This window comes from Musa acuminata, chromosome BXJ3-8 (assembly GCF_036884655.1).
Source record: "Musa acuminata AAA Group cultivar baxijiao chromosome BXJ3-8, Cavendish_Baxijiao_AAA, whole genome shotgun sequence".
NCBI lineage: Eukaryota > Viridiplantae > Streptophyta > Magnoliopsida > Zingiberales > Musaceae > Musa > Musa acuminata.
In genome coordinates, this window is record NC_088356.1 from 10,854,204 (window position 1) to 10,870,263 (window position 16,060).

Sequence of the window (16,060 nt, forward strand, 5' to 3'; positions counted from 1 at the left end):
CATCACGATTATTCGTATGATTTGACTTGTGGTCGTGGAATAGGCATTGTGAATTTATGATTGGATGGATACACGTACCCAAATTCCAATCTCCCGTTACTTTGCATGCCTTCACGATCGAGCTATGAGAGGGATTTGGGAACAAATCTTTGCTGTGGAATGTGTCTTCTCGGTTCAAAATCAATCGCACATCCACGCAATAATTGTACGTCATGTTGTTATCGCTCGGCGCATATCTCCTTCGCTGGTACTCTTAAAACACTTTCGGAAATATGACGTGGTGTTTCCGTGACGATACGGACAGAAAACATTTTCTGTTTTACGGGTCCCTGTGCTGCAATTACTCGGCGTCAACGCGGGGAGTTGTAATGCCGTCTCCTGTGCACGAACTTTTGAGGACGCCGTCCATTCTTCGACGGCATTTATTCCTGCTCTAAAGCGAGGGATTTGAATTGCTCGGTGCCCCCACCGCAGCTGTCTCCAGCTCTCCCCTCCATTGCCAGCCCACACCTTTCTCCATCTCTCCCTCTCACTCCATGTCTTCTTCCTTCTCCTCTGCTACCTCTCTCTCACTCCATGTCTTCTTCCTTCTCCTCTGCTACCTCTCTCTCTCGCTCTCTAAATACATATATATGTAGACACCTTCCCGACTTCTCTCTACCACCGTAGCAGCGAGAGCACCATAGACCATTGAAGATGATATCTAAGCTCTCCTTCCTTCTCCTCCTCCTTCCCACTCTTCTTCTTGCTGCATCACCTTTTCCTCGTGGCAGCAAAATCAAAGCAGCAACAGCCGATTTTCAGGCGGCAAGGATGAGATCAGCACAGGGAGCAGGCTCCGGCGCGCTGCTGTCGTCGTCCAAGCGCTACGAAGGGTCGTCCGACCTCGTCCACCTGCGCTACCACATGGGCCCCGTCCTCTCCTCCCCCATCAACCTCTATCTCATCTGGTATGGCCCCTGGCCCGCCGCCCACCGGGCCACACTCCGCGACTTCTTGCTCTCCCTCTCCGACCCCTCCCCGCCGCCGCCCTCCGCCGCGCAGTGGTGGTCCACCGTCGCGCTCTACTCCGACCAGACCGGCGCCAACGTCTCCCGCCGCGTCTCCGTCGCGGCCGAGGCCCACCTCCGGGGCCTCCCCCGCGGCGCCTCCCTCACCCGCCTCGGCGTGCAGCTCGTCATCGCCGACGCCCTCGCTTCCGGCTCTCTCCCCGTCGACCACGGCCGCGGCGCCTACCTCGTCCTGACATCCCCCGGGGTCGCCGTCCAGGACTTCTGCCGCGCCGCCTGCGGCTTCCACTACTTCACCTTCCCTTCCCTGGTCGGCCACACCCTCCCCTACGCCTGGGTCGGCCACAGCGGCGTGCAGTGCCCCGACGTGTGCGCTTACCCCTTCGCCGTGCCCACCTACATGACCGGCGTCGGGGCCATGCGCCCGCCCAACGGGGATGTCGGGGTGGACGGCATGGTCAGCGTGCTGGCGCACGAGCTCGCCGAGCTCTCCACCAACCCCTTGGTGAACGCCTGGTACGCCGGGGAGGATCCGACGGCGCCGACCGAGATCGCCGACCTCTGCGAGGGTGTCTACGGCACCGGCGGCGGAGGCGGGTACACCGGGCAGGTGAGCAAGGACGAGCTGGGGAGAAGCTACAACCTCAATGGGAGAAACGGGAGGAAGTTCTTGGTGCAGTGGGTGTGGAGCCCTATCGTGAAGGCTTGCAGAGGCCCCAATGCCATGGACTAGAGAACATATTACCGCACTAGATTTACTGCATCCTCAGACGATGCAGGCCTGCAATCGATGGAATCCCAATCACTCTATCTCTGTATACTTTTTGTACACATAAGCTGCTGTATCAATAAGAGCTACTCTGTTGTGAGTTTGCATCGCACGTACGGGTCTCCAACATGATTTGGTGTGTTGTTTCTTGCTCTCATATGCTGCCAACTAAATTATTGCTGACAGCAGTGGACTGTTGCTCATTTCATGCATGATCCAAACTAAGCTGGATAGAGCAGGCCATCGAACTGTTCATTTGCCGCCTACATGTTCTACCAGAGCAGACATGCATGAAAGCCCCCATGATCAACTTCGAACAAAGTGTATGACATATTCTATATTCTGGTGGCCCTATTAGCATTGCTTTTTTGTTATTTTAGATTTTTGGCTTATGTTTTCGGAAGGCTAACCCAATAGTTGGTCGAAAATTAAAGTAATAGCTGGCAGGATAAGGTGGGGTGATCAGTGACACCAACATAGGAAGATGATGATGCAACAAGTAGATGTGGCAACCATTAACAATCCGAGGTGGAAATGTTCCACGTAGTTAAAGATCCATTCCACGTGAGTTATCGGTGGGCGTCAGTCACCATGAGGTTACACTCATAACCTTTCACATTAAATCATTTGGGCATATAATTTATCTGATAATTTCTCGATTCCGAGTTCTTCATAATTGTGGCAAGTTGCGGTTTAAGCGATCCAAGTATTTCCACGTCTAAGCAAAGCATTCATGAACAAGAAAGATGGAGACAAGAAATCTAACGAATGAAAAGGGTGAATTGATGCATGGAAGACCCGAGTAAGAAGAAGAGGTCTGCCTGCCAAAATTGACGCCGCCGCCTGAGATCAAACGCCGGGCATCCATACGTCGTTGAGGCGTCGCTGTCCCGCCTTGTCGTTGGCGCTGCTCAAATACCGCTGCACCGGATCTGGTTTCGGGCTCTCCTGCTCCGCCGTCGACTCCATTGCGACCACGGCCTCCCCGCTCACGTACTGCTGCACCACCAGCACCGACGCCTGCGTCCCGAAGTCGGCCGACACAAGCATGTCCCCGATCGGCCCCAGTTCTGGGTAATCGCTCCACAGCGTCAACCCGGCGAGCAGCGGCGAAGACTCCATCCCTTTCCCTCTCCCCACCACGTACATGCTGTGGACTCCGTTCATCGCGCGGACCGCCGTCACCGTCTCCTCGATGTTGTTGATGACCAGCTCGGTGTACGTGACCGAGTCGTTGGGCACGTGCCTGAGCCGGAACAGGTTCGTGCACTCGTCGTCCAGCTGCCGCTGCATGTTGGCCTCCGCTACCGCGGTCATGGCCGCCCTCTCGCCGGACGCGCATGAGGGAGCGGGGCTCGGCGGCACCATGGCCTCCTCTCCCGGCAGGAACCGGATAACGGTGAGGATGACACCGGGATGCTCCGCCATCCGCGACGAGTACGTCAGCGCCTCGCGGTCGTCGGGCCCGCCGAAGAAGAGGACCGCCACGTGGTGCTGCGCGAGCTGACCCGTGGAGGACCTTCCGACCCCGCTAATCCCGCGGTCGACGAGGATGCACACGGTGCAAGGCGAGTGGGCCAGGACGTTCATGTTGACGCTGCGGATGGCCGGGTCGGCCTCCTCGAAGTCCCCGGCCACCGATTGCAGCCTGTGGAAGGGGAGGACGATGATGGTGGTGTGGCGGTCCTCGGCGATGTTGAAGATGTCCTCGTGCATAGTGGAGTAAGGGGAGACCGCGGTGACCCACTGGACGGAGACGCCACCGGCCTGCTGCTCGTAGCTCTGGAAGGGTGCTATGATATGATCCGCCTGCAGGGCGCATACCGATGATTTGGACCCGACCTTCTCCTGGGCGTGCTTTGAGCTGGCCTGGTGGACGATCATCATCGCCGCGCCACGGCCAGTGAGCTCCAAGAGGTGGACGACGTAGACGAAGACCGGGGAGCGCTTGGTGGGGTTGGACATCTGGAGAAAGCTGATGATGGAGGGGACATTGCGGGCCGTATACACGCACGCCACCATCCGCAGCTCCGAGTCCGGCCGGCACTGCTGCAGGTTCCGCCGCTTGTACGCGGCGCGGCTCCGCGAGGTCTTGTGAAAGATCTCCAACGCCGGACCTATGACCGCGGTCGTCAAGATGTATCCGAGCACCATCATGGTGTACGTTCGCTCATCCAAGATCTGCATGCATCATCATCATCATCGACCCACCATCATAATCGGCCCATTGGATCGACGAGCGAGGCGCGGTAATCGATTAGAAACAGTACCGCGATGTCGAAGTCAGAGTAGGCGATGGCGTACCCCTTTTTGTTTGCCGATGTTGAGGATGATCATATCGATGGAGCCTTTGGTGTTCATGAGGAGTCCGAGAGACAAGCCCCGGGAAGCCGGCATGGAATAGTACTGAGCAATGAGCAAGTTGCTGCCCAGCTTGGCCACGAAGCAGAGCACCATGATTACGGTCAGTGCGGCGACAAACGCCGCGCCCTGCTCGTCGTCCATCGTGATGACGGACACGTTAGCCTTGAAGCCGCTGCCGCCGAAGTAGATCGGCAACAGGAGGCCGACCACGAAGTCCTCCAGCTTGTTCCTCAACTCCGTGGTGAGCGCCCCCTGCGGCATCAACAGACCAAAGACGAAGGCGCCGAAGACGGATGGGAAGCCGATGACGTCCGCGATCAGCCCGGCCGCCAGCACTCCGGTGGCGACGATGGTGATGTGGGCGTCGCTGACGGCCTCGCCCTCCGGCGTCCTCTGCACAGTCCAATTCATGATCGGCAGCACCACCAACCAGCAGATCAGCCCTAAGCCAATGCCCGACAGCATGATCCACAGAGGCGCGAACGCCGAAGACCTGTATAGGTCTACGACCTCGGGACTATCGCCGTATGAGGGGAGAAGGACGCTTCCCGCGAGGAAGACCCAGGCCGTCAATTCAGAAAGGACGGCGGGGGGCACGACGAGCTGGCCGAGTTCGTCGTTCAGGAGCTTGAGTTCCGCTAGGAGCCGGACGAGAACCGGGAACGCCGTGACACCCATGGCAGCGCCGATGAAGGCGACGTGCGCCAAGTAGCTGACGTACTCCGGGGGCTGCAGGTTCATCGCGTGGGCTACTAGGACGGTGATGACGATGGGAACGGCCATGTTGACCGTCGCGATCGCTACCACCTTCTTCTTCATTGCCGCCACCATTTGAATGTCGAACTCGGCGCCGATCAGGAAGAGGTAGTAGGTGATGCCAAGCGTCGACATCGCCTCCAGCTGACGGTAGCTCGCCGGCGGAAATAGTATATCACCCAACGGGAGCGGCTTGCCTCCCTCGCCCCCGCTGAAAGTGATATTCCGGAGCCCCGTTGGCCCCAGGAGGACGCCAGCCTGCCCATGACACACAAAAACATGTCAGAGCTACATCAAATAATCGTCGGAGAATCCTCCATCGTGCATCGCACGCCGTCATCGCAAGAATTCTTGCATTAACGGACAGCGAAATCGGAAATGGAATTCACGGGGAGATGCCCACGAGGATCTCGGCGATAACTCTGGGTTGTCGGAGGGGTTTCAGCAGGAAGGCCAAGCCGCGTGAGATCGCCACCACCAGGACCATCTGCCAGAGCAGGACAGGCAAGGAGTAGCTGTAGAAGGGCTTCGATTGCCAGACTCCGCCGCCGACTATGTTGTCTGGGCGATAGCAGAACGTGATGGGCTCCGTTGTATTGTCCCCGTCCATCGAATTCCAGACGACAAAGAAGACAACAAGCTCTCTCCTCCTCCTCCTTGTGGTTGCAGAGCCACCGCCACGGGGAAATGGAACAATTCGAGGGGTCGGAAGCCGTCCATGTCTTCTTAATGGGAAAGTGAAGAAGACGGTTGGATTACTGTTGCTCGGCTTGTAATTAGGCAGCTGATCGCAACTTTTGCCTCGAAGTCAAACTGGTTAGATTCCGTCCGTCGACGGAATGGCGGTTAAGATCAACGGACGGGCGGCCGTTTGGTCGTGACAGTAGTTATGCCCGGGTGGCAGCCTCCTTTTCCTCCGCCATTCCCCGCAACCGCGAGGCTGCCGCGCCGTAATAAGCAAGAAGACAACTGTAACTTGGAGCCACCTGTCCAGAATAACGGTACAAATATTATTAACCGAGCTTGTTGGCTATTTACTTGTGTGTTCCTAATGTGATGGGATTAGAACCAATAACGACGTGTCCGGGTCGAATTCATATCAGGGCTAACTAAATAGATCCGATTATCAAGATCCGTATCTGCGCCGCTCATGGTCTCGCGTCGCCCGCCAACTGACACCCGTGCGCCTGGCCTTCGTACGTGCTCGTAGCAGCGAGTCTCCGGGCACGCCACCGCGACAGGCCCCGCCCAAGCGGGGTCGATAAAGGCTTCCCTCGATGCTGCGTCCTGGGCGCTACTCGGGAGCGGCGATGACGGACCGGGACAAGGACAAAGACGTGCTGAGGGCGTGTGACGACGCGTGCGGCTGCGTCGTCCCCTGCCTCGGCGGAGACGATTGCAGTGATGGATACCCTGCCCGGTATGGCTAAGCCGTGATCTTTGCATCGTTTTCTGAAACTTTTAGAGGATGCGCAGGTGCAGAACAACGGAAGTGGCGGCGGTGGTGGCCGGTGCGGGAGTGGTGCACGCGGTGTGAACGTGCGGGGAGCACTGCAGCTGCGCTCCCTGCGCCTGCGGAGCTAAGGCATCGCGGTCGGTGGTCGGACGGGCGGCGTGCACGTGCGGACTGGCTTGCACCTGCGTGCTGTGTTCGACGTGAGCCTGCAGCAGCAGTCTCTGCCTGAGCCGTGTCATACATGTTTGCTCGGGTAGCAGTCAGTGATGGAATAATGGGAGAAACGTGTGTCGGTACTTTGTGTATGTAAAGCATGCCGAAGATGAAGTCAAAGCATCCGGTTTATGTTAATAGTGTTAGATTTTGTGATCCGAATAAGATAGATATAATATAATTAATTAAATTCTGAATATATATTGGTTAAAAAGTTTACTAAAGTAAGATTTTTCAGTAGATAATTTTGATAAAAAAAATTTTTTTAATTATTTATTTTAGGTCTTCTATTTTTATCTATAAATAGATATGACTTTTAGGGATTAAACACTGACTGAATACGAGAAACAAAGATTATACTTGAGAGATTAAAATTTATTTTTTAATTTTTTTAATTATTAATTTAAGTAGTTGTATGAAAAGATAATAATAGAGAAGAATCATCTAGTTCTTTTCGTAGATTCGTATTGATCTGGATGACGATATTTTTATAAATAATTTTTTTCATATGATTATATAATTAAATTTAATTTTAATTTTAATATAAAAAAATAATATTATATTTAATATAATATATTATAGATTTTATGTTTATAATTGGTATCGGAATTAGGTTCTTAGGATCAAATATATTATATTTATTATTTATTATTTATGATATATGAATGATTCTTATTCTTCAATGATTGTGAAGCAGTAATGATCGTAGTTGATCGTATTGCATACAATCAACGATTATACTATATTCGGTAATGTGCACGTCACAACGTAGCAGGCGAAAGTACTGCACCTATGCGACGGTCGCATGAGGGCAAACAATCGCATCAGGTGGTGGTCGTGAGCGAGTAGGCTGTGCATAGGTGGCTATCACGCACTAACAGTAGCCATGACAAGCGAGTAGGCAACAGCTATGCGTGAGCAACAGCGCTCAAGTAGCAGCCACTTACTGGCGGGAACCGTAGTAGTAGCCATGCACAGGCAGGGACAACGCTATGCACGGGCAACGGTAGCACCGCACACGTAGGCGGCAACGATGCTGTAGATTAGGTTATTGGTAAAAATTATAGTTTTGTTATAGGGTTTCTTTTTGGTCAAATTATAGTTTTACCCTTATGTATTTTATTAATATCCTTTAATTTTTTTTACAATTCTACCCTTTAAAAATCTCATAATTTCAGTTTATATCATGTCAAATATTTATAGTTTTACCCTAAGAATTTCTAATTTATATTCTTAATTATAAAATTGATAAATATGATTTATTATAATTATGATTAAATTTAATCATGATTATATTTTGATTATTTGATTGGATTTAATTTTGATTAAAAAAATATAAATTATGATTTATTTTTATAGTTTTCTCATATAAATTATTGATTATATTTTTATATGTGGTAAATAAAATTTAATTATTATTCTTATATCTTCATTTGGTTATTCATATGTATATATTTGAAATTATGAAATAATATTCATCTTTCATAAAGGTATGATTTATATGTTATCATGATTATCATTTGAGTTTTTTTTTTTACTGATTAATGTTAAATAATTATTATAGTTATTATTCTATTATTGAACTACTTAGTATAAATTAAATTGAAGAAATTTGATAAATATTATTTGTAACTTATCTACTTAATTTTTTTCTGACTTGTAGTTGTCAATGTGGTTTGGGATGATAGGCTTTTATGATGTACATTACAATAAAAGTTTTATTATTTATAAGATATTTTAAATTATATTTTATATTATTATATTGGTCTAGTAGTCACCAAAGTGACTTAGACTAATAACTTATAAAATAATATTAAGGAATCAGTCCTAAATGATATTAAGGAAATAAGATTCACAATAACACACATAATTATGAGATTTAGATAATTCGAAAGGAGAAACTACTTCAAATAATTATGTGATGGGGTAGGATGATACTATTTTAGATATCCTTATAGTTTAGGTTATATACTCAAAGGTAACAATACTATTCCATAAGAATGGTATCAGTCCTCCATTAATGATCTTGAGTGAACACTAGATATATCAATATTTCACCCAAAGGTATAATATAGATGATATCAATAGTTTATCAATTTTTTTAAAAAAAATTAAAAGTATTAATATTATTTTATATTTTATATTTTTGTAGTGGTACTTTTGTCCCTACATTCTTATACTTCTAGTGTCTTTGTACTATTTGGATCAAATTATTTATAATAGTTAAAGCATATGCAATTTACACTTGGTGTATTATATCTTGATTTAGTATTATTTGTTGAAAAGCTTTTAAACTTGATTGATGAAAATATTATAGAACAAGTTAATGAAATGAATGCTCGGGAAAGATTGATAGGCTTAGTTTAATATTCATAAGAATGATGATTACAAATAACATAAAGACTATTACTGATTACAACTAACGCACAAGAATATTTAAAGGTTATTGAAGACATATTTAAATATCTTGATAAGTCATTGGTTGACACACTAATGAAAGAACTAACTATGACTCAATATGATGACACTCGAGGAATTCAGGATCACATCTTCATTATCACTGATAAAGCTGCAAAACTTAAAGTATTAGGCATGAATGTTGATGAGTTTTTCCTCGTGTAGTTCATTCTCAATTCCCTTTCTTCTCAGTTTGGACCATTCAAGATTCACTATAATACAAATAAGGATAAGTAGGATTTGAATGAGTTAACTAGTATGTATGTTCTGACAGTACTGAGATTAAAGTAGGAAAGTTCATATAATGTCATGATTGCTACTTGAGAAGCTGGTAACAAGAAAAGAAAATTGAAGCATCATCCATCAAAGAAATTTGTCGAGTCTAGAAATATTAAATAGGCTAATAAAAAAAAAACTTTTACAATGAAGTGTTTTTTTTTTTGTGGCAAAAAAGGAAATGTGAAGAATGATGGCATTAAACGTAAGAGTTGGTTCGAAAAGAAATGTATTAACTCGACCTTTGTATGTTTTGAATCAAACATTACAGAAGTTCCTTCTAATACTTAGTGGATTGATTCCAGTGTTTCAACTCATGTTATCAATAATATGTAGAGATTTCTTTCGATCCAAAAACCAAAAGAACATGAAAGATTCATCATTATGGGAAATCGTCTTAAAGCGAAAGTGATATCAGTGAGAACTTATCGTCTATGCTTAGAGACGGATTATTTGATGGATCTTGTTGACACATATTAAGTTCCTACTATTTCTAGAAATTTAATTTCTCAATCTAGAATTGATGAGTTAGGATATTGTCTTTCTTTTGGTAATGGTAAGCTCAGTATACTTTATGATTCAATAAAAGTTGGTTCTGGAATTCTGTGTGATGGTTTATACAGAATTAATCTGAATCTTGAGTTTACAAATATATTATTGACCCTGCAATTAAATGTTGGATTGAAACGTATTTTCAATAATGAAAGATCTTCTATATTGTGTCATAGACGATTAAGGCATATTTCCAATGAAAGAATTGAAAGATTAGTGAAGGATAATATTTTGGAACATTTAGACTTTTCTGATTTTGATGTTTGTATAGATTGCATTAAGGGAAAGCAAACTAAACATATAAAGAAAAATATCACAAGAAGTAAAGAACTTATTGAGATTATTCATACTGATATCTACAGATCACTCCATATTCATTGTTTTAGTGGAGAAAGGTATTTCATCATATTTATATATGACATATCCAGATATGACTATGTTTATATAATACATGAAAAATCTTTAGCCGTTGATACTCTTGAAGTATATATAAATGAGGTTGAGAGACAATTAGATAGAAAAGTTAAAATTATCAGATCTAATAGGGGTGGTGAATTTTATAATAGATATGATAGATTTGGTTAGAATATTGATCCTTTTGTTAGATTCTTAGAATAATGAGGTATTTGTGCTCAATATATATTACTAGGTATGCCACAATAGAATAGTGTTGTTGAAAGGCGAAATCGTACTCTTATGGATATGATTAGGAGTATAATGAGTTTTTTTTCTATACTTAAATCAATGTGGGGTAAAGCTATTAGAACAATTATGTATATCTTGAACAGGGTTCCTAGCAAGTCAGTTTCATCAACTCAATTCGAGTTATGGACAGGTAGAAAGTCTAGTTTAATATATTTACATATTTTAGGATGTCCTACAGAAATAAGAGTATTCAATCTATATGAAAAGAAATTTGATCTAAGGATTCATAGAAAAGTAAAAGAAAGTTGAGCTTGTAAACTTAATAAATTCATTTATAACCTTAAATAAGCTTCTAGACAATTATATATAAAGTTTCATAATACCATTACTTCCTTTGGATTTAAGAAAAATATTATTGATTAGTACATATATCTAAAGGTAAGTGGAAGTAAGTTTATTATATTGTTCTTATATGTGGATGATATTTTACTTGTCAGTAATGATCTTAGTTTATTATACAAAACCAAGATATTTCTCAACAAGAACTTTAAGATGGTTAATATGAATGAGGCAACATATATTATTGGTATTGAGATATTCAGGGATAGATCTCAAGAATTATTAGGATTATCTCAAAAAGGATATATTAATCATATCTCAGAGAGATTTAATATGCAACTTTGCTCAACCAATTATATACCTATTACTAGAGGTGAAAAATTCAGTCTCGAAAAATGGCTTAGAAAAGAATCGAATGAAGAATATTATTTATAAATGCATAGTTTGAAGTTTATTATATGCTCAAATTTGTACAAAACCATATATTAGTTTTGCAGTTGCAATGCTGAGAAGATACCAAAGCAACCTAGAAATGGAACATTGGAAAGCTGCAAAGAAAGTAATGAGATACCTGCAGGGGACGAAAGATTAAATGTTCACATACAGGAGACCAAATCAGCTTGAAGTGATAGGATATTCAGATGCTGATTTTGAAAATTATCTCGACAGTAGGAAGTCCACTTCAGGATTTGTATTCATGTTAGCTAATGGGCTAATTTCTTGGAAAAGTGCAAAACAATCACTTATTGCATCATCAACAATGGAAGTTGAATTTGTGGCATGCTTTGAGGCCACAAATCAAGCTTTATGGCTGCGAAATTTCATCTCAGGACTTGGTGTGGTCGACTCAATTACGAGGCCGTTGAAAATATTTTGTGATAACACCGCGGCAGTTTTCTTCTCTAAGAATGACAAGTATTCTAGTGATTTCAAGTACATCGAGAAAAAGTACTTGGTGGTTAGAGAAAGAGTCAAACAAGTGTCAATTGAGAACTTGAGCACAATTATGATGATTGCTGATCCATTGACAAAAGCTTTACAGTATAAAATATTTAATTGTGGTACATAGAAGGGAGTATGATATTGATGATATACAACCGCTATGACTCGCATTGATAGTTGGACTTAATATAGTATTATTATGTTTATTGGACTTATTGGCTTGTTTTAAAATTCATGGCCATGTATAAAATATTTTCTAAATTTTTTGGAATCCAATTAGATAAAATTGTTTTCAAATAAATTTTATTTTATTTATTTTGATTTTGAATATATTTTTTATATCTTATCAATTAATGGGTAAAGTGGGAGAATGTTAGATTTTGTAGCCCTTTATAATTGGATAAGATGTATATAATATAACTAATTAAATTCTGATGACATATATTGACCAATAGAAAAGAAGTCTACTTAAAATATGATTCCTTAGGAGATAATCTTGATGGGAGGAACTCTCTTAGTTATTTATTCTAGGCCCTCTACTCTCATCTATAAATAGATATGACCTTTAAGGACTAAACACAAGAAGAGGAACATAGATTATAGTTGAGGGATTAAAGTATCTCTCTCAACTCTTTTCCCTAATCATCAATTTAAGTGGTCTTGTGAAAGGATAGGAAGTGAGAAGAAGGATCTAGTTCCTTTTGCAGATTCGTAGCAATCTTGGATTTAAAGACAACATCAAAAGATACACATCGTAAAACTAGATCTAATTATATTTGATTTCAATCATAGCATAAAAAATTATTTTCGTATTTAATATAGTATATTACAGATTTTATGCTTACATCTAGAACGCCTGAATGGTTCTCTCGTTTGTAATCCAAATGGCAATACACTTGTAGTGTTATGGACAAATGCAAATTAGATCTTTGTAGCATGGGTTTTCCATTTGTTGTTTCCTCTATGCTGTTGACTCGATAGTTAACACAGTTCGATTCACTCCATTTGTTGTTTACGTGACTCATCCCAGAAGCCCAAAAAGATCGCTCATCGCATAGATTGTTTGCATGACGAATTCCTAAGGCTTAGTTGGCTCACAATGATTGATCTGTGATCTTTTTTTGTGAGATTCGTTTGCTTGAAAAAATTCAAAGTCGATTCGTTTACTTAAGGAAATTCAAAGTCGTCCTGTGTGTCTTGATCTTATCTGGTGATGTTTTATGTCATCTTGGGGTGCTTCTTAGATCTGTTGAGGTTTTGTACAATTGGTTAGCATCGAGTGATTTTGTACAATTGGTTAGCATCGAGTGGTTTTTTATTTTTTAATCCGATCTTTTCGGTAGATAAAATAGATAAGATTTAGCATAACTTGTGAGAGTTATATGTTAAGTACCCCTCGTCCGATTTTGAGGGTTGGTTTTTATATTTTTTTTTATCAATGGAGAGTCGTTGGTTTTTATATTTTTTTTTATCAATGGAGAGTGTACGATTGTTTATCCTTTTTCAATTTCTTATATCATTAGGAATTCATTTATATCGACAGCTAGTGAACACGTCTTACTATTAGTTACGTCAGGAAAGGATGGTTAGGGCATACCGTTTGTCAATGTAGGAGTATGCTTGAAACAAAGAGGGGATGGAGATCGGTGTTAGATGCCCAAAGAGTTAGGCCACGTCGTAAAAAATTAATGTTCCTTGTGATTAAACGTGCGACTCCTTCCAAAATCATGGTCAAAGACGACGGATCGCTAGTTACCAATGGCACGATCGAGGAGAAGTTGAGAAGTTGGGTATGATTGTCGTGTACCAACGGTCGACTTATATGATTTTACATGTGAAGGGACGACGCAAACTCTTGTGTGCGTGTTGATTCCAGATCAAATCAGCAGTTCAATACCTGTGCAATTACTTTCCCTATCACCATTAAATAAAAATTCAAAGATCCTAGTTCATGTTACAGTACATGTTATCAAGTATATAATTTAAATTTATGTTGGATTAAATAATAATGCATCCCAAAGAAAGTCATTACTAAAAAATAGCTACTCGAAATATTCAATTAGATTTGGGATTATTGGGTCACGATTGATTCATTAATTTTATTTGAGTATAAATGATTGGTCTACTATATTCAAATTTAAGTGAATAATAATATGTTTATCTATTTTTTTACCAGTGCATTTAGGTTGCCTTTATGGAATTAATTTGAGATATGGTGCCTGTAAGTTCCAATTCGCATTCCCACTAAATTTGTTGGTATATTCTTTCTCTATTTGAATCTTAACTTAATAATATCATCATTCAATCTGATAAAATAATAATTTGATTAAAATATAATTTTAAGATTTTTATCTCAGTAAATATTATGAAACCAAAACAAAAAATTCGTAGAAATAAATACTCATTTAAATTGTGGATTTCTAAGTTCTGCAAGTCAAGGAAAAAAAAGCTCTGCATTATAGTACATTCGAAAATTGAAAGCTCTCAGTTTAAACTTAAAGATGTTCTAACTTGCAAGTATTCATCAGAGTTAAATTTTAGCCTTACTTTTCTCAGTTCAATTTTTATCGTGTTTGTTTCTATGGTTTAGTGCCGATAGGATTTAATAAAATTATAATAAAAGAAAGGGTAGTGTTAGGAAAATTTATGAGGCCTTTTCAACCTTATTCCTGCATAAAGATTTAGGTAAGCGATTCTCATTAGTCGATTTCTTCAACATTCAAATTAATAAAATTATTATTTTTAACTATAAATAGGTTTGTAATCGATTGGAACTGTCCCTTAATCCTCGTAGAATATATTTATAGTTGATCTAAATTATTTTTTAAAAATTCTTAAAATAATTTTTATATATTATATAGACAATTCGAATCTTAATCTTTTTGAAATATTTTTACGGATATTATATAGAGAGTTGATTTATAAAATTATTCCTTAATCTTCTTAGAATATTTATATGAATATTTCATAAAAAAAATTGATTCATAATAGATCTGAATTACCTTTTGATCTTTCTTACTGTGGTTCTAAAATTGATTTAAGAGTTCAATGTTATGGATAAGAGAACATCAATCATCATATAATACAGATTTGAGTAATTGATCTTACATTTTCTATCAAAGAGAAAATAAATAAAGTGCATTCAAGTATAATCAGCATGACATATGAGATCATATACTGCCACATATTTTCTATTTCTGATAATTATAATTATAATCAGACTTCTCATATGACAATATTTTCCATTTGTATTTACGTCAACTCACACGTAAGGTCGGACAGATGTGGGGAAGTCCGACTCGACGTCCCCGAGGATAACGATTACATGGCGCACGAACCGGCGCTTGCATAGGAGAGGCCTTCCACAAGTCCATGTCGCCACGCGTCGGTCCCCCATCTCGCTCGAGCGCCGTATAACAAATGACCCTTGTTGGTGTAAACAACTTTGTGTTGTGTCTCGGGGCCGACGCGGGTTGGTTCAGGGTTGAATGACGGGGATCTTTGCTCAAGGTCTCTCGAGATTGTCGGAGTGACCGACCGCGCGGACCAGATCACTGTTGAGTTCGTCGGGATGTCCCGGGGGGAAGGCGTCCTCTCCTTACGTCCCGGGGAAATAGCTTTGTCTCCTTACCTGCACACAGGTCGGGTCGGAAGCTCGGCTCGACCCCTCCGACGATCAAGTTAGTGATGTGGAGTGGAGTGGAGTGGTTCCCTTTTTCTCCCCAGGGGTGGGGTTCTTATAGGGTGATTTACCGTATCCGATGCGATAGCTTGCAGGGAGTGGGTTGCGTCTGACACTGGTGTTGACGTGGCGTGAAGAACAGAGTCTAAACAGGTCGTTAATGGGCCTTGGTGCGCGTTCTGGTTTGTTTGACCAGGTTCCGCCGGGTCGTTTGAGGTGTGAGGTGTCGCCCGGGACAGTTGACGTCTGCGCGGGTCTTGTCGTCATTTATTATCCTCATCATATTCCCCCCCTCCCCCCCCCCCCCCCCGAAGGAAGTCATGCCGTAAATGGGGGGGGTCCGAGGCATAGCTTCGTCTTTGAAGGGTCGGGTGTGCAGCGGTGAACCCGGTTAGCGTGCGACCGAGGAGCACACCCAGTAGAGCAGACCGAGCAGAGGTCGTGGTCTCGGGGAGCATGGAGCCGAGGGGCACGACGCAGGCAGGCTGGCCGCGCAAGTGTCTCGGGGAACACGGAGCCGAGGAGCAAGGAACAAGCGGGCTGTCCACGCAAGTGTGTCTCGGAGAGCATGGAGCTGAGGAGCACGACGCAGGCGAGCT

General features: G+C 42.7%; 2 protein-coding genes across 2 annotated transcripts; one reads left to right on the forward strand and one right to left on the reverse strand.

Annotated features, from left to right (window-relative positions):
• The first annotated feature begins 464 nt into the window (after window positions 1-464).
• On the forward strand, window positions 465-1,891 carry LOC103994450 (protein EXORDIUM-like 5). Its single transcript, XM_009414785.3, has one exon. It carries the CDS (start codon window positions 697-699, stop codon window positions 1,741-1,743), a length of 1,047 nt encoding a protein of 348 aa, XP_009413060.1. The 5' UTR covers window positions 465-696; the 3' UTR covers window positions 1,744-1,891.
• A 737-nt stretch (window positions 1,892-2,628) lies between these two features.
• LOC135645767 (cation/H(+) antiporter 15-like) lies at window positions 2,629-5,509 on the reverse strand. The gene is made up of 3 exons (XM_065164461.1): window positions 5,303-5,509; window positions 4,084-5,157; window positions 2,629-3,960 (listed from the first exon to the last, which is right to left on the reverse strand). The coding sequence occupies exons 1-3, from the start codon at window positions 5,507-5,509 to the stop codon at window positions 2,629-2,631; spliced, it is 2,613 nt and encodes an 870-aa protein (XP_065020533.1).
• Window positions 5,510-16,060: the final 10,551 nt, after the last annotated feature.